Raw genomic sequence first — 16,371 nt, 5'->3', positions numbered from 1 at the left:
GTAGGTGGCTTTGGTGCTTGTGGTGTTGACTTTGTATGAGTTCCTGAAACTTGTCAGTATCTACTGTTCTATGAAAGGAGCCGCGGCCAGTATCAACCACTAAATTGAGGTAAGAACAACATACATCTTGAGAAAGATCTTTGAGGGAGTTTGTACCGTGATATTAGTAATTATGTGATATAAGTCACTAATTTTCAAGCCATACACCGATATTGTGTTCGTGGAAGTGGTACGGAGGCCGTGGTCTGGAGAGCACATGGTAAGATGTGAAGGCAATGGGGAGGCCGTATTTATAGAGGTATTATTTTTAGACCAACCTGTTTTCTCTTACTTTAATACTTACTACCAGATAACTGCTATAGAGGGTAAGAACATCATAGACAGGGAAGTCTGGACATCGATTTCTCGGTATTGGAAGGCTTCCGATAAGCCCACCAACGACGGACGTCTTTACCACCACACCTGCAGGACTTAGACAGCTACTCTTCAAATTTTAGTCCAATTCACGCCCTTCAAAGGATCCATGGATGGGAGAAGTCATCCTCATCTAGCTCAGAGTATTCGTTACTTGATCTTATATAGGCACTATATGCGAGGTCTAGGGATTACAAGAGTATCTAGTACCGCTCCCTATAACTTGAATGCAGGAAGAAACTTGACATACCGAAATGTCTATCTGCCTTACCGTATCCTGATTGTACGCGCACGATCGCACATGGAAACATGAATATTGTTGCGTTCTCTACAGTACCGTACACTTTAGGTGGTATCGCACGATACTACTAAGAATTTCATTGGATATTGTCCTTTTGCGCGTCTCTGTATAGGTTCCCAATATGACTTTCTTGGGGATGGGAGACGTGGCCCCACGCTTGGCGATAGGTGCTCACCGACAGCGTGTAGGTAGGTATTTAGTTTCCATAAGGTGGCGTCGAATCCAGCCCCATGCTACTATGCATATGCGCGGCAACGGGATAAGCTATATGACAGACGGTCGCCTTGGACGTTGATTGGCTATTGTCCTTTTGAACGCCCCCTCCATGAGCATCTATTGGCTATTGTCCCTTTGGATGGCCATCTGATACGTTCAATCTCTACCTAACCCGCCCTGGATCGAGGCTGGCAAGGCATATCAAGCTAGTCATCCTAGTATATGAGCCGCTGGCTGAACCCTTGGGCTTCAGGATAACTAATCTGTGTGTATACAGAGGTTCTGCTGCTGCCATTATTATGGCATTAGGTCCAGACACAATTGAGAGGCAGCGTCAACTTCATTCAAATCGTTGCTGGTCTACCTCTAACAGTACCTTATATCAGGTGGTACCGCTCGTCCCTGCACCCTGGAACTTGTCGTGACAGAGATCTTCGTGCTTCCCCTCCCATCTCAGACTTCGTGTTCGAAGCAGCTCATTCATGATGGAAAGCGGACAGCCCAGCAGCCCAGATCTCTTTCTTAATGTCCCCTTCTCCAAGAAGTGGGGGTGCCACAAAGACACTATTCTCAGACTGTACATCGATGAGGACCGGCGTCTTGAGGATGTGGTCGACATCATGAAACGTATATACCGGTTCGATGCTAAGTAAGTTGCGATCAACTGTCATTTCGTCAGATTTCGTATATCATCATCTCACACTCACAACTGATTAATGATCTCTATCTGCTAGTGCTCGACAGTACAAATATCATCTCAAGAAATGGAACATCTCAAAATCCATTTCTTCTTATGTCAAGGACCAAGCAATCCGGACGCTCGGGAAAAGGCTCCACGACGGCACATCTGTCGGGAGCATTCGTTACAAGGGGGTGGAGATTAATAAGCAGAAACTCAGAAGATTTATCAAAGACGATGCTCGACTAAGTGTTGATCTCAAAATGAGTGGTTTCGTGTATGACAGTGAATCTAAATCATGCGGAAACTTCATCAACTAATCGACTTGCAGCTTTGGTCGTTGGAGCCCACTAGAGCACAGTATGAAGCCGAATTTAGATCATCCCAGCCCTGGCGCCAGTGATTTCTCGACACCAAGCGATTTTTCCGTCTTCAGCCCTCCAGTTATCAGGGACCATCCCAGACCAGAAGCGAATGCTGCCTCGCCGACTAACGCGCCGACTCCAACCGCGCAAGCCATTTCTGTGAAGACCCGTATTGATAATTCGAAACTCCTTCTACAAGGAGATATTAGGAGTTTTTTGAAGGGGATGCCATTTTCAGATAGAGTGTGAGGACTGTAATGAGTTTTTAACTGCATCGTGCATTAGCTAATGAGTTCGTTAGGGCGGCAACAACTTGGCTTCACCAATTTTGGATTTTTGCCTTCAAGACATCGAAATATTGGGGGAAAGGACCCCAAAGGTGGACGGCAGATCTACTGAGAATGACGGAGCTCTTAGAGCGCCATTCATTACCTGGCACTCCAGCTTCGTGGGAGTTGACAGGCGAAGATCGAAGACCATCAGACAGAAGCCGGTATCAATGCATTGTCCCAGATACTGATCATCAACAATACAAATCTCCTGAACCGTCGCCATTGTGTCGTTGGTGCATCCATCTCTACAAGATTAACCGTGAAGGAATGTGGCAAGGTACCGGTTTTGACGTATACGACTGTTATGATTGGCCGAGATGGGCCAAAGCTCCTTGCACTGTCATGGAACGTTTAAACAGTGCCTTGGAGGACAACTCATTCTCAGATATAAACAATCACGACTTACCGCTTTCGACGAGTGTCATAGTAGAATCTGCCAAAGCTTCCCCAGATGCGATGGCTGTGGAGGCCATTGGCTTCGCTATCATGGCTCGAAACAAGGAGCTTGTCCATGACTTGCTTCAAGCAGCCAACCTCAGGGACCTCGATCTTTCAGCCATTCACCCTTATCACCTCGCGGCCAGCTATCTCGATGGGAGTAGCACATGCTGCGGAATATTTCATGAGCTGTTAAATCTTCCCAAAAGGAACGTCTTCATAAGACTCTATGTTAATAATTTGGGTCACACGGTACTAGATTCTCTTATGTTGACGATTTTAAAAGGACATACATCGTGTACGCCATTCATGGCTGATGAGCGCCTAATGAACATGGAACAATTCCCTGGAGAGGACATAGACGTCTGTGGACGCTGGGATGCCGATGCCTCATGCCTTCGAGTACTCAATACCCTTGGTTCACCAAGGATTCCTTTTTCCTGGAAGCACATGTTTTGTCATACCTCGATTCAGGCTGTTTGTCATTCGGTCACTTATTTGTTCTCATTTTTTCAGACACCCGACATCAACACCCCTAGTGGACTCTTTACTAAGTCCTGTTTTGCCTGTGGGAATAAGCTTGTGCCAGGACCGCTTCACACGCTTGTTCTGACAGCCTCCCAACTGGCCCAACGTGGTTTCCAGGGCGAGAATCTCTTCGGAATGGTAGCCTGCCTAGTTTTCCTGCTGACGAAGGGTGCGAATCCCGCATTTAGGGCTGAAATATCTATAGGTCTGTTATTAGGAGTTGATGATCAACTTGAATGTCGGCACGATCCCCTGGATCCTCTGGAATTAGGGGAGAAAGTATCGTCAGCGGCTCGCAATTTTTGGCCAGAAGAGACAAAACTAGGCTGGGATTGCTTCATGGCGGTATTAAGATTCGCCCAAAGGGAAATGGCTCGCATTCGTGGCCGGCTTCTTTTGGACGAGAACGCTCACAGTGAAACTCCCTTCATATACGGCAATCTCCCACTAGGACTTAGGATCCTTTTCTGAAAGAAGATGGTGTCATGCAGTTATGGGGTTGCGATTGATGATGAATTGTAGAAGGAGGGGCCGACTTAGTCCATTAATTACTAGACTACACACACTCTCTCTGTCTTTCTTGTTGGTGCGCTCAAACCATCCCTCTTGTAAATGAAGTTTTCAGTACCCAGGACACGAATCTCTACCCTAACCTCCAGTACATTCTCTGTAATGAAGCAATGTGGAGTAGTATTTTAGTCAGCAAAAAGGGTTAAGAGATTTTCCGGATTTCGGGATAACTCTGTACTGTATAAAGCGACTCTATGGCGATGACTTCATGATTTTCGGTACAAGCAAGCAGACCTCGGCATAGCATGCTAACAATAAATCGCCTTCTTTTCTCTCTAATCAAAAGCTCTCTTAGTGAATGAAGCTGTTTTCAAATACCTACTGAAGTGTAGACCGTATCTATCTTATTAGGTGTGGATGTCCTAGACTAGGGCACCTTTTACTCTCATCCACTTCACTAATCTACGTACACCAATTATGCATTGTCTATGTCGTTAGGTATCTAGGTATAGAGCTGGGTACCTATAGATACTTATGCAGATAGAACCCTCTACGTCTTTGCTAGCTTATCTGAATGTGTGACCAATTATCTGTCAATTCTTAGCTTGGGGTTTCAGTTCGCTTTGAATCAGGATAATGCTTCATTGTAAGTTCATATGGTAAATCACAGATATTAAATACATCTACACCTCCGCAGATCCCCTTCATCAGATCCCATCAATATGCCAAAAAATCATCTATACAAATTGAAATCGAGATCACAAGAATGTGGAGAACTGACTATTCCGTAATTTTTCATGCTGCAGCTCCAGGCTTGATAGAGATTGGGTAATAGAACACCTCTTGAGGATCAAGCTGCGCCTTCAGCTGCTGTAGCTTAGGCATGCTCTTACCCCAGTACATATCATGCGCCGCCGTCCGGTTCAGCGAGAGATCCGGGTAGTTGATGTACATGCCATAGTCGGGCGCGGCAAGGGACTTGATCGTCGACAGAGTCCACTCGTCTACCAATTTCATTGCCTCCGGCGGCACGGCTTTCGTCGTCGACCGGTAGAAGAACTGCAGGAGATACAGCTTGTCGCGATGCGCGTACGAGGATACGGCGTGGTCGGCATTCCATACCCCTGAGTTCTTGCCGCCTTGGAGGTCGAGCTGGAAATACCACGCGCCCGAGACGCTCTTGGCATGGTCGAACCAGTAGTTGACGAAGTCTTGTGCTGCGTCTCCGCTGAGACCTGTGAGTTCTAGGCTCTTGCCATAAAACGTCTCTTGCTATAGACAACATCTCGTTAGCTCGGTTCACTTTAAGATCTGCGAGACATTAAGGACGAACCTCATTATGTGGGTGTGTCTGGTTCAGGCTCATCGTCGCGAAGTGTGACAAACTGCCAGGCCAATCCGTCGTGCCTGTCGCGAGAATGTTGCCTCCAGTCTTACTCAAGAGCGGCGCGAGGGCATTCTGGAGTCCTGCCTTATCGCCATGGAAAATCCCCTCTAGCTGAGTCATCCGCGGTGTTCCCATGATGCGCATGTTCAGTTCCGCAGGCATTGTGTTTATAGTATAGTCCTCAAGCGCTTCCAACGCTGCCACTGCAGTCTCCTTCTTCAACGGCAGATTGACGACGAACCAGGTCAAATTCGCCGGCGGCGCGAATGTGTTGAGCTCAAAGGAGGTGACTACTCCGAAATTCGACCCGGCGCCGAGCATACCCCAGAAGAGGTCCGAGTTCTCCGTGGCCGAAGTGTGGACAAGCGTGCCATTTGCTAACACGACGTTTAACCCGATTATCCAGTCGAGGGCTAGTCCGTGGGTATGAGAGCTCAATCCGAAGCCGCCATGGAGCGCATGGCCTCCTATTCCAACACTGTACCAACATTAGCTAGATGAACAATTCTGATGAGGGTAACACGTACCCCGGGCAGGTACCATGTGATATGGCGCGTTTCCCTTGAGCCCAAAGTTCCACGGCAAGATGACCAAGGCGTGTACCCGCCTCTGCTGTAGCAATGTTCGTCTTAGTGTCTAGCTTGACTGCGAACATCCGGTCTAGTTGTATGACCAGATGACCATCCTCGCCTCCTAGTCCATACGATGCGTAGCTATGGCCGCCACACTTCGGCGTCACCTTGTATCCCGATTTAGCGCCGCAGAGAACAGCGTTCTGAATCTGTTCTGTCGTTGTAGGTACCGCCACTACGTCGGGCTTGTAGGCAAGTAAGGAGTTGAATGGTCTTGTGTCCCTCTCCCAGTCTTGCGAATCAATCGCGTCAATAGCCGTTCCCGCCTCTGCGAGACAGTCTACTAAGACTGCGCGCTTATTCAGCACTCCCGCTCGCGACAGTCCAGCGAAGAGGCCCAAGCTGAAAATTGCCGCTCGCATCTTGATAGCCTTTGTGTATGGTATAGTTGATGGTCATGACATCCTTATCTCTCGAGTCGGGGATACGCCCCTTTTGAAGTCCTCCTTGTATATAGAGACAACGACCGCCTAACCGACTTCTCGGACACCATGAGCCGCATCGCACGATTTCCTGCGTGGGTCAAATGGCAAGTCATCAGAGGGTGGTCATACCTAACACAGGATAGATGAGCGCATCGCGCTTCTCACGGTAACACGTCCCGATTAGTTAATTTCTGGCCAGCCTCGATCGTCAGCTTGCGGGACTTACTCTGGCGCCGACTTATTCGTCTCCCAGGGACCCGCAGATTAGAGCTCTGAGATTATCGCATGGGTCGTCAGGCGCTGGGAGACATGTCCCGACCTCCAAGGTACGTGCCCATGGCTATACGTCGACACGCTTGTGACTTGGTTTATGCGCCCGCAATACGGAATACAGCCTATACGCCCGGGGTTAAGTCGGCAGTCATATGCGCGGCGCCTATCTAGACGCCTCAATAGCCGCTCAAACTTGATCTGCGAGACCACGCTGCGACGTCACGAGGCTTTAGAGTAACAGAGGGTTGGGATGTCTAGGCCACCCCTTGTGTGACTGTATTCATTTCTTCAAATCAATCCTCGCCCTACCCATGCCCATAGGATTATTAAATGGCCGACACCAATACAGCTGGCTTGGTGGTGGTGGTTGAATACCGACAGAAAGCCGTAGATATGATCACTGCCAACCCTGTTTATCGCAGTTAAGTCAATTACCCGGCCCTGTAAGACCGAGCTGAGATCGCCAACGTGTAGCCCTGCCCGGTTATCATACACATGCCCACCAATATCTGGGGCTATCTGGGGTTATCTGGGGTTCATTTATGGGAAAAATTACCGGGTGGCTTATGCGATATTGCACGCACGGCTATTTCCAATGCGATTCCGTCAACAGCACTATGTCCGACATTTGCCCAGTCTTCCACGCGAGTCGCAGCGCAGAGACTAGCGGTCGCGTGTCAACAGAAACACGCCATTGTGTCTCTTCTATTAACGCCGATGAGACTGAAAATACAGCCAAGTCAGACCACGGTGTACGTCGATGACAGACAGCCATAATTCCGACGGAGAACAGACATCCCCGCATTCCCAGTCCACTGGGCCCCCCCTTAATCAAGCAGCGGGTGAATGTGCGATGACGGCCTAATTACATTGACCCCGTCAGCCTCCAATTTCAACCCCTACATCCCTACTTACATAGTATAGTAGTTCCACCTATCCGAGGGATACGTGACAAACGTTCGGGAGATCGTTCCGAGCATTTGCCCTTTGCGTTCGCGGAAGCAAGCTCCAACGACCTGCGCCATTCCTCAAACACACGCTTGAGACAGACGCCGTTCCCACACTTCCTCGCTGTGATGGACCGGGAGAGGCCGAAGTGATGCTTGATGGAAAGCTGAAAGGAGCCTAGGGCTCATAGCAGCGCAACGAAACTCTCCGTGGTTGTGATGAGATGAATCTGACGATGTAAGTCGAGGATAATCGCCTCACCTCACTCGGCCCATTAATTTCTCATCTTTTCCCCCTCTCATTATCACCGCTATCGAGTCACGGCTCTTGGCAAACGAGATAGCTAGCAATCAAAATGTCGTCACTCAAGCTCGTCTTATCGGCACTCCTTGGACTGCCGGCCCATGTGCTCGGCGTAAACCTACTCGCATCGCATTACACGGGGAAGATCTACTCGCTCTCGTTCAACAATGGCTCTCTCACAGTCAATCCGTCGCCCACCAGTGTCGGGGTTTACCCAGCCTGGCTAGGCCTCGACACGAGTAACGGGGCCAAGACCGTTTACTCTGTCGACGAGAGCTGGTTCGGCAGCGGTGTCCTCGCGTCTTTCACCGTGGGCGCAAATGGTGCATTGACGCAGACGGGGAGGCTCACTTCCTCGGGAGCCAGCGTACACGGCACGCCGTATGCAAACGGGAAGTTCTTCGCTACGGTTGAATAGTATGGCATTCGACGACATTATGAATGATACTAGGACTCACGATGTATACAGTGACCCCTCCACCCTAACCACCTACGCCCTGCCCTTCACAACAGGCGGCAAGGCGCTGCAAAAGCTCAAATTCAACATGACTTCCCCCGGGCCCAACCCGCGGCAGAACGCGCCACACCCACACGCAGCACACGTCGATCCCACAGGGAAATACCTTCTCGTGCCGGACCTCGGCGCCGACTTAATCCGGATCTTCAGCATCGACAGCAGCACAGGGAAACTCACACCATGCGCGCCAGGCGTGACCGGCTCCGGCGACGGGCCGCGCCACGGCGCGTTCTGGGCGCCCAAGGCGAACTCAACAGAGGGACTCATGCTCTACACGGTCAACGAGCTAGGCAACTCAGTGACATCATGGAGCGTCTCGTACCCGGCGAACGCATGCCTCGCGCTCACGCGGAAGCAAACGCTCCCCACGCACGCGTCCAACACGGCCCTCGCAAGCGGGTCCAAGGCCGCGGAAGTCCACGTGCGGGACTCCTTCGTGTACGCCGCGAACCGGGCGGACCAGACGTTCGGCGCGCAGCAGGACTCGCTCGCGACGTACGCGATCGACGCGTCGAGCGGAGACATCGCGTTCCTCGAGGCGACGAATGCGCACGCGTGGTTCCCGCGGACGTTCCAGATTAATAGCGCCGGCACCCTCGTCGCTGTGGGCGGGCAGACGAGCAGCAATGTCGCGATCATCGAGCGCGATCCAGCGAGTGGGAAGTTGGGGAAATTGGTGGCGAATGCGGCGGTCGCGACGCCGGGACGGGAACAGCAGGAGGATGGGCTTAGTGCTGTGATTTGGGTTGAGTAAGGGGCAGCATACGTGTCTACGCAAGGTACGGGATTGTCACTTTGTTCCGGGAAATATAGGTTTGGCTACCTAGGATCGTTTGTATATATATACTTCGTTGCTTCTAAGAACTTGGGAGAAAGCAAATTCAAAAAGGGGTGAGATCGAGTCAGGGTAAGGAGCGCCTAGGTATGGCAGTATACTACCTATCTGCGATCTTCGTAATCCAAGTCTATGATGAAAACGTACTACTCACTGCACGGCCCGTATGTCACGATATTCGGGCGCCGCGCCCGTTCATCGGCCCGGTCCGGTCCTTTCGCTATCACGGGTACATGCCCCTACTAGTGTGTAAATAATCCGGGAGGGTATCAGACCAAATGTATTTGGTAGGCAAGTATGGTTGTTGTCCGTCAATGGTATGAGTGAAATAAGCCTGATTCCATCTACAATACCTACATGTCCAACTCACTCGCACCATCTGAAGATGCCCAGGAGAATACAGTGGGTATAATCAGCATCTACGTACAAACATACCCAAGACAGAGTTCTTACGTATGATATGAAGCCCGGGTAATCGGACTGCGAGGTGGAAGTAGGTAGATATAATAATCACGGTAGGTACCTGGGTACTTCGATAGAGATGCATCTATAACTTGAAAGTCCTCTTGCTCGATATTAATACGAATGTTTCACGGGGAAAGGTTGGCCCTATTTCACATCTTGTCTTGTCTTGGATTGTGTTGTATTGTGCTGTGCTGTGCTGTGTTGTGTTGAAGGCAATATGAAATCTTGTCACACTCTCGTCTCATCTTGCATCTGCTTCCTTCCAATTGAGGCAAAGCGACACGTTTCCCTTTCGTTTCCTCAAGACTTATTCTCCTTCTCCATCCCCTCCTTCTCTCAACCATCACAAATCGAGTCCTCGCGTCTGCGTGTCTTAAACTGCAATGATTTGAAATTTTGCATGTCTGGATTTGATGTCCCCCAGTATTTACTGATCGCACTCCGTCAGAGTTAGTTCACGGTTCAGCAATGTCGTATTCTGCGCCTTCAAATATCAGGTGTATCATTTCCTCTTCCGGTGCCATAGCCTCATTGTACGGTATTTATACTGTCCCGTCAGAACGTAGTGCGTCAAACGCATGCCAAAAATAATCCACCCCGGTTTAAAACTTCAACACAGCAACGTGTCGCATGTTCCCCATTTCCGCCGCTAGAAGAGAAAGCACCGAACTCCTTGAGATTAACATATTCACACCCGGCTCTTATCATCTCGAAGCAAAAAGCCACAGATTATACTGTGCCACTGATACTCAGCTCCCGGATTTCTTGCAAGACCTGCTCTACCCTCTGGTCGAGGTGACCTTGTGCGTATTGGTCCCTAGTGTCGGCATCAAGATATTGCTGGACCTGGGCCATCCTGCTGTACGCCTCGGCGCAGAACCGTAGTTGGATCTTGACGAGGGCTTCAAAGCTCGGGTCTAGGTAGGGGACTCGCATGTCGATTAACTGGGGTAATTCACTAGACAGCTGATCGTTGAGTTGTTCGTATGCTGCTTTGGCCATTTCCATTTCTTTCTCGGTGCGGGGCAGTTTTGTCACATCCTTGTCTGGTTTCTCGGCTAGCTTTTTGACCTTGGCTCGCAGGGCATCGTAGTCGAGTAATTTGTGACCGCGCTTCTTGATACCTAGATACGTCGTTAGGTTGATGCTTTAATGGGCAAGAAACGGCTGCGACTCATACACTCATTCACGTCGGGGAAGTAGGCGCAAAAGCGACTAATGGGTTCTAGTACAGTTGTTCTAAAAATCGTCAGCGCTGCTTCACGTCACTCCTGTCATACGTCATCTTTGCTGTTGTACCTGTATGGGCCATCCAACGCTTTGATCGTCTCGGCATCTAAGTCTTCTACGGCCTGCTTGTAACTCCTACTAACGCCGTCTCTTGCGCCAGAATCGCCATAAAAGGCATCTATTGTCTCGGCTATGCGCATCTGTGATGCCGTCATGGCTGAAGGCGCATTAGTCGCGGGTGTGTATCGTAGACTTGTAGACTAAACAGTGTATTACCTCGCAATGAGTCTAGGTATCCTCTCGCTTCTTTTTGCAGGCGCAAGGCGGCAGCCTCCATGGTGCGGAACCGCCTCTCTTCGACTTCGTAATCGCGGTCGTTCGTCTTCTCGACATGGCCTGTCTTCATCATGACCTGCGTGGTCGCACGATTGACGTTCTTCTTAAACCCTAGTCGCGGAGAAAGTTAGAACAAGCGAACCCATGAGCACCCCAAACTACAGTAATGCGTCATCATACCTGCCCACGACATGTTGGCGGTGTTAGGGCGTGATTGTCTATAGTAGGTATGTTTGCGAAAGCTATCGGTTCGTGAAAAGGATCGGCGGAAAGAAAGATGTGCCAATGGATGATGGTACTAAGAGCTGGCGGGTCTGGGCTGGGTTCGGTGTTCGCGATGATAAAAGGAATCGTGTAAATGCCAGAACCAACAGTCGTCGTCGTGTATGGATGTTCATGCAAGAGAAAGATAGAGATCAATGGTGGGGAGGAATTGACTGATGTTGGTGGCTTGGCTTCCTGTGAGCGGAACCCGGGAGTGACCTGGGGTCCGACGAAAATGTGAGCGACGTCAGCGAGGGGCTGCGCCCGGAGCCAAGCCACTAACATCCGCTACAGCATCCGCTACAACAGCCATCATCACATGTGGCTAAGTACCGTCTAAGTACCTACTCTTCTTGATGCTCTCTGGAAGCATCTACAACTGTACCTAAGGTAGGTATCTTTTTTTTACCTTGGTCAAGTAGATCAATTGACCTATAGTGTATGCTTGGATAGTTTCAATCTCTTGCTAATCGAACTAGATCCAGCTCATCAAAGTTGTACGTTTCGCAATCATCCGAAAAGCTAGGTATTTTCTTGTAACACGTGTTAGCCGTCCGCTGTTGGTGGAATATGGCTGCCTAAGGTTACCTAAACCGCTACCTACAGTACATTGCCACTGCTAACAAGACTTGTGACCGCCACATTTACAGGGGCTTCCAGAACCCTTGTACCCAGATCCCAGCTACTCTGCGCCACAAAAAGTTCGCTAACTAGGTAAATCTTGGTGCTTTTTTGTCCAGATGAACCTTGATCACACAACCAACGTTCTTGTGTCCATCATTCGACAACGACAACATGTATCGCGATATCAGGTAGCGAGTTGCATACCGTAGAGACTTAAACGATGGCTTCCCCTCGCTTCCTGGTCGTCAGCCTCGGCAATCAGGCGCCTTATTTCGACTGTCTGCACTCCGCTGGCCACTTTGCGATCGCCGCCGCCCAGAAAACCCTGGCACCCTCGCAACCCCCATTCGCGACGGAACGATATGGCAAGAAATCGTGCAAGGTCTCGTCGGCCATTCCATACACCTTCGTGCAGAGCCCTACCATGATGAATATCTGCGGTCCTTGGGTTCACGCCACTTGGAAGGAGCTGCTACAGAGACACCACCTCCAACCCTCAGAATTAGGACTAGTCCTAGTACACGACGAACTCGAAGCCACCCTTGGTACCGTCAAGATACGAAAATGGGACGCCAGTCATCGCGGGCACAATGGCGTCAAGAGCGTCAAAAAGAGCATGGATCCGCTCAACTATCCGCGAGGCCGTTGGTCTCGCATCACTATCGGCATCGGTCGACCCGCGGAACGAACATCAGATGTAGTCTCCGATTATGTCCTGCGCAAAATGACATCGCGCGAAGTGAAGACGATAGACACCGAGGTCGGACCTAAGATCATCCATTGCCTACGCGATCTACAGGATGAATGGGAGAAGAGTCCTTGACAGAACGCAGATGAAATCCTAACTGTTCATCAGCGAACAATCCTGATGGTGGTAGTCGCCATTTTCACTACTCTCCCCTCTTCTTCTCTCGAGTCTACTCTCATGATCCCCTTTGCTGTTCCGCGTGAATTGCAACTCTGTGCCAGCGGACCCAAAGCATATCTACCGCATTAGCTGGTAATCAACGTACCGTGCACCGGCTATTGGTGTCCCTGCATGAACTTCAGAGAATTCGAATATCGTCTGGCCCAAATATAGTGAACTGTGCAGTGCTAACAGCCAAGTTGCTGAAAGCGGGCATGCCTTGGTCTTATTTCTCCAAAGTATTGGTTACCTTTCGAAGGCAAGGTATTTATTTCTAGCATGCAAATCCGTGATCCTCTAGAAATGCAGTCATATTCTCATCATGTCCTTGAAAAGTGTGGAAACGGCATCGGTTTTCCACCGTGGCCCATCCCCGAAACAAATAAAGCTCTCGGCCAGATTCTTCATAAGCAGACGGACGACGCTAATCAGCTCTTCACTCATAGCGTTTTGAGACTTTCTGACACAGCAAACCTCTATCGTCCTCTCGAGACGAGAAAAGGCGTCATTGCCGAGCTGTCGTCGCACATGTTTCTCCACATCGGTAATAGACATCCATATATCCAAGTCGTCGACTTGGCCCCCCAATGGACAAGCGCCCAGCTCGCTGCATGTGGCATCACTGTACCCGTAATCGCGGTAATAAACCTGCTTTTCAGCTATAGACTGTAGCATAAGCACATTCTCCACGGCCGGCCAGTGCTGTATATGCGTCCATACCCGGTCTTCAGCCTCTTGCGGCGTAGGACAGCTCCCGGGCTGGCAAGAAAACCACAGCGCCGGCGATTGCGGCGTCGTGATAGCGCGACAAAGCGCGATGAGATATTCCGTGCATGCCCAATAGAGATGTCCGCGGAAAGTATACCTCCCTTCACCTAGGAACGGCATGATGAATGCTGGTGGCGCGGGCGTGTCGATCCAGATCCCGTAGTCGAACCGTGGGCTCAGACGCCCTGCCAATGTGCTTCCCCTGGACCAAGGTTTCGAAGAGTTGCTGTATACTTGATTCACAGGGATCTCTATCTTCAGGGGTTGCATATTTGATCTTGTAGATCGCCCGCTGGAACTTACTGAGGAACCTTGCCTGGTGTCTTCCTCACACATAGTCTTTTCAACTACATTTAGACCCGAGGCGTCAACCCCGGCTACATCTGCGGCGGCGCGCACAGCTTCTAGTAAACCATCCTGGTCACTGCGCTGCGTGGCTCTCACTATGGTTGCGATGGCAGTCTTCATCTTCTCATTCTGCTCGCGTGTTTCTTGCACCGCTTCGGCCTGTCTCTTTCTAAAGCGTGCCTGGGATTGCTTCCCACGCTCGCGGCGGCGCTGGTCTTTGAAGTCAGAATTTACATGGAATTAGTTTCATAGGATTTAGGGCACTAGTCTTACCCGTAATTCTTCCTCAGCAGATCTCATTGCTGATCCATTCAAGCTGCTATCCCGTCCCGCAACCTCATCAGCCATAATTGGATTACGTATATAGTGAAAAGGTAATGTACAGTTCGTCTCATCAAGTTGATCTGATAGTCGGATATGTACATCTCGCTCTCCCCCTATTTTGTCGAACGAAGAAGGGTGTGATTTGTCAGCCACGGCGCTTCTTGGCGCGCGGTCTAATATCTCTCCGATCACGTAACCCGTTAACCACTACGTAGCCTTTCTTACGTAAACTTACCTTACCTGGCTGCAGAGTTTCAGGGATTGGGTTAGGGTGTATGTGAGGAGAAATCTTATTAGAAACTTGGCAGTCGTCAGCAAGATATGGCAAGTTTTCCTTTAACATGTGAGTTCTGGAATACTGTTTACTTGCTGGAGGAACATTCAGGGAAATTTTGATGCTTACCGTCGAGCAGGTGCGAAGGTTACGGTTACTGTACTGTACGGAAGGCACTACTCATACAGACTACATAAGATATCTAGCTGAGCACACGCTGTACTAGAATTTACCCATCTACAATATCAATGCTACTACCACTTTTGACCCGCGCCTTCTTTTATACTGTTACACACGCATATGGTCTGAACACGCAGATCGCATACCGCGGCAGGTGTAATGCGGGGCAAAAAACTCATTTATAACCTTCAGAGACTTGCAGGCAGCACTTAATTAAGGTGAGGTTATACAGGCCTCTCTTCATTGGACGGATCAATAGGACCTAGGTGGTCGGGACTGGCTGTTAAATCGTATATAGAGGCACCGCCAAGGCCAAGAAGGAACTAGTTGATCAATGACTTTTGTAGCCCTAGGAGTTTATTTTATTACGAATGGCTTCTATCCGGTCTTGTTATACTGACTGGCATATGTGGAACATCATATGTTTGGAGTCTGTAGTTGGTTTAGTGATTTTCACCGCCGTTGAAAGCCTGTGTAAACCTAGACATCATGGCGAAATCTTATAATAACCATGATTGCGCGGTAAAAATCAAGATTTGTTCGTTTAGATAACTGGCTATGAACGACTTGGAAATAAGATTTTCAACGTCAAGCTTCAAGCTTAACTTGCAGTGCGAAGAATCCCTGGGCATCATCATGTATTGAACTTTCTTAAGGCTTGCTTAGGTAGATATTAACTTACAATACTGTGTAGGTATTAATTATTGTAGGTACGACGATGAGGTAGTCGTATACCTCTCACATTGGATTCCCTTATCAAGTATCTCTTACTACGATATTCATATTGTCAATGGAACTGCTCCATGCAAGATCAGGGTCAGACTTTTCCCTCTTCCAATCCACACACTTTGTGACCTCTCATCTCCTCCACTCGTTACCCTAACTAATCCTACTTTATAGCAGTATTCCAAGATGAAGGCGAACCCGCATTAATCAATTACGCGTCAATCATATCCAGCAATCTCATGCTATAGCAACTACTCTTGTTTTATCAGAGATGAAATCTTGACTGGCATGTATACAAGGTTGCCTCTTCCCCATTATGGATCCTCTATCTCTGCTATTGATTCACGCTGCGATGGACTTCGTAGTCGTCCCAAAGCAGGTTCTTTCATGTATACTAAAAGTAGGTACGATCATGCACTAACAATATGGGGTCGCATAACCTAAATACCAACATAGCTTACGTAGGTAGTTTCCAGTAGGGTATTTGAGCAATCGTCAAGTGCGGAATGTCCTAGTGGGCACCTGTGTTTTCACTCTTTCGTCGTAGTAGTGATCCAATTCGGATGAGATGATAATTTCTACGGCACGACTTCCAGCTTAGCTTCATGCCATTTGTCCAACTGCATTGATACTAAAGGTATGGTAATTTTTCTCTTAGACGACCTTGATGATAGACTTCTAATGACTCTAGTTGTTGCTGTACAGCCATACACCTCGGGCATTGTGCGAACCACTACCCATGCGTAGTTCAATCGCGGTGGAAAGGCACTGAATAAGCTAATTACTCCTAACTTTCTTCACCTTATAGTTTGACTAAAACTT

At 49.2% G+C, this 16,371-nt stretch overlaps 6 protein-coding genes across 6 annotated transcripts; 3 read left to right on the top strand and 3 right to left on the bottom strand.

Moving 5' to 3' along the window:
* The first annotated feature begins 972 nt into the window (after nucleotides 1–972).
* Nucleotides 973–4,122, top strand: F5B22DRAFT_108079 (uncharacterized protein). The gene is made up of 4 exons (XM_047968732.1): nucleotides 973–1,580; nucleotides 1,666–1,887; nucleotides 1,942–2,220; nucleotides 2,277–4,122. The coding sequence occupies exons 1-4, from the start codon at nucleotides 1,414–1,416 to the stop codon at nucleotides 3,742–3,744; spliced, it is 2,136 nt and encodes a 711-aa protein (XP_047831610.1). The 5' UTR covers nucleotides 973–1,413; the 3' UTR covers nucleotides 3,745–4,122.
* Nucleotides 4,123–4,405: 283 nt separating this feature from the next.
* Nucleotides 4,406–6,338, bottom strand: F5B22DRAFT_108020 (FAD binding domain-containing protein). Its single transcript, XM_047968731.1, has 3 exons — nucleotides 5,698–6,338; nucleotides 5,117–5,648; nucleotides 4,406–5,055 (listed from the first exon to the last, which is right to left on the bottom strand). Exons 1-3 carry the CDS (start codon nucleotides 6,162–6,164, stop codon nucleotides 4,579–4,581), a joined length of 1,476 nt encoding a protein of 491 aa, XP_047831609.1. The 5' UTR covers nucleotides 6,165–6,338; the 3' UTR covers nucleotides 4,406–4,578.
* A 1,147-nt stretch (nucleotides 6,339–7,485) lies between these two features.
* Nucleotides 7,486–9,057, top strand: F5B22DRAFT_108013 (putative isomerase YbhE). Its single transcript, XM_047968730.1, has 3 exons — nucleotides 7,486–7,685; nucleotides 7,796–8,168; nucleotides 8,221–9,057. Exons 2-3 carry the CDS (start codon nucleotides 7,804–7,806, stop codon nucleotides 9,020–9,022), a joined length of 1,167 nt encoding a protein of 388 aa, XP_047831608.1. The 5' UTR covers nucleotides 7,486–7,685; nucleotides 7,796–7,803; the 3' UTR covers nucleotides 9,023–9,057.
* A 1,102-nt stretch (nucleotides 9,058–10,159) lies between these two features.
* F5B22DRAFT_107965 (BAR domain-containing protein) lies at nucleotides 10,160–11,823 on the bottom strand. The gene is made up of 5 exons (XM_047968729.1): nucleotides 11,315–11,823; nucleotides 11,075–11,245; nucleotides 10,868–11,015; nucleotides 10,749–10,807; nucleotides 10,160–10,692 (listed from the first exon to the last, which is right to left on the bottom strand). Exons 1-5 carry the CDS (start codon nucleotides 11,325–11,327, stop codon nucleotides 10,298–10,300), a joined length of 786 nt encoding a protein of 261 aa, XP_047831607.1. The 5' UTR covers nucleotides 11,328–11,823; the 3' UTR covers nucleotides 10,160–10,297.
* Nucleotides 11,824–12,132: 309 nt separating this feature from the next.
* On the top strand, nucleotides 12,133–13,042 carry F5B22DRAFT_107951 (peptidyl-tRNA hydrolase). Its single transcript, XM_047968728.1, has one exon. It carries the CDS (start codon nucleotides 12,243–12,245, stop codon nucleotides 12,843–12,845), a length of 603 nt encoding a protein of 200 aa, XP_047831606.1. The 5' UTR covers nucleotides 12,133–12,242; the 3' UTR covers nucleotides 12,846–13,042.
* An 85-nt stretch (nucleotides 13,043–13,127) lies between these two features.
* Nucleotides 13,128–14,898, bottom strand: F5B22DRAFT_107936 (uncharacterized protein). Its single transcript, XM_047968727.1, has 2 exons — nucleotides 14,319–14,898; nucleotides 13,128–14,255 (listed from the first exon to the last, which is right to left on the bottom strand). Exons 1-2 carry the CDS (start codon nucleotides 14,391–14,393, stop codon nucleotides 13,239–13,241), a joined length of 1,092 nt encoding a protein of 363 aa, XP_047831605.1. The 5' UTR covers nucleotides 14,394–14,898; the 3' UTR covers nucleotides 13,128–13,238.
* Between the last annotated feature and the right edge of the window lie 1,473 nt (nucleotides 14,899–16,371).

Source organism: Xylaria bambusicola (genome assembly GCF_022495145.1).
Source record: "Xylaria bambusicola strain CBS 139988 unplaced genomic scaffold F5B22scaffold_16, whole genome shotgun sequence".
NCBI classification, from domain to species: Eukaryota; Fungi; Ascomycota; class Sordariomycetes; order Xylariales; family Xylariaceae; genus Xylaria; species Xylaria bambusicola.
This window is presented reverse-complemented; position numbering and strand designations above follow the sequence as displayed.

Excerpts from the sequence above, each read along its gene's own strand:
- F5B22DRAFT_108079 (XM_047968732.1), top strand. The coding sequence starts at position 1,414 with ATGATGGAAAGCGGACAGCCCAGCAGCCCAGATCTCTTTCTTAATGTC. Across the intron at positions 1,581-1,665 it reads ATATACCGGTTCGATGCTAA|TGCTCGACAGTACAAATATC; the intron begins GTAAGTTGCGAT and ends TCTATCTGCTAG. Across the intron at positions 2,221-2,276 it reads ATGCCATTTTCAGATAGAGT|GGCGGCAACAACTTGGCTTC; the intron begins GTGAGGACTGTA and ends TGAGTTCGTTAG.
- F5B22DRAFT_108020 (XM_047968731.1), bottom strand. The coding sequence starts at position 6,164 with ATGCGAGCGGCAATTTTCAGCTTGGGCCTCTTCGCTGGACTGTCGCGA. Across the intron at positions 5,649-5,697 it reads TCACATGGTACCTGCCCGGG|TGTTGGAATAGGAGGCCATG; the intron begins GTACGTGTTACC and ends ATGTTGGTACAG. Across the intron at positions 5,056-5,116 it reads AGACACACCCACATAATGAG|CAAGAGACGTTTTATGGCAA; the intron begins GTTCGTCCTTAA and ends TGTTGTCTATAG.
- F5B22DRAFT_108013 (XM_047968730.1), top strand. The coding sequence starts at position 7,804 with ATGTCGTCACTCAAGCTCGTCTTATCGGCACTCCTTGGACTGCCGGCC. Across the intron at positions 8,169-8,220 it reads TTCTTCGCTACGGTTGAATA|TGACCCCTCCACCCTAACCA; the intron begins GTATGGCATTCG and ends CGATGTATACAG.
- F5B22DRAFT_107965 (XM_047968729.1), bottom strand. Across the intron at positions 11,016-11,074 it reads ATACCTAGACTCATTGCGAG|CCATGACGGCATCACAGATG; the intron begins GTAATACACTGT and ends ATGCGCCTTCAG. Across the intron at positions 10,808-10,867 it reads GCGTTGGATGGCCCATACAG|AACAACTGTACTAGAACCCA; the intron begins GTACAACAGCAA and ends GACGATTTTTAG.
- F5B22DRAFT_107951 (XM_047968728.1), top strand. The coding sequence starts at position 12,243 with ATGGCTTCCCCTCGCTTCCTGGTCGTCAGCCTCGGCAATCAGGCGCCT.
- F5B22DRAFT_107936 (XM_047968727.1), bottom strand. The coding sequence starts at position 14,393 with ATGGCTGATGAGGTTGCGGGACGGGATAGCAGCTTGAATGGATCAGCA. Across the intron at positions 14,256-14,318 it reads CTGCTGAGGAAGAATTACGG|CGCCGCCGCGAGCGTGGGAA; the intron begins GTAAGACTAGTG and ends TTCAAAGACCAG.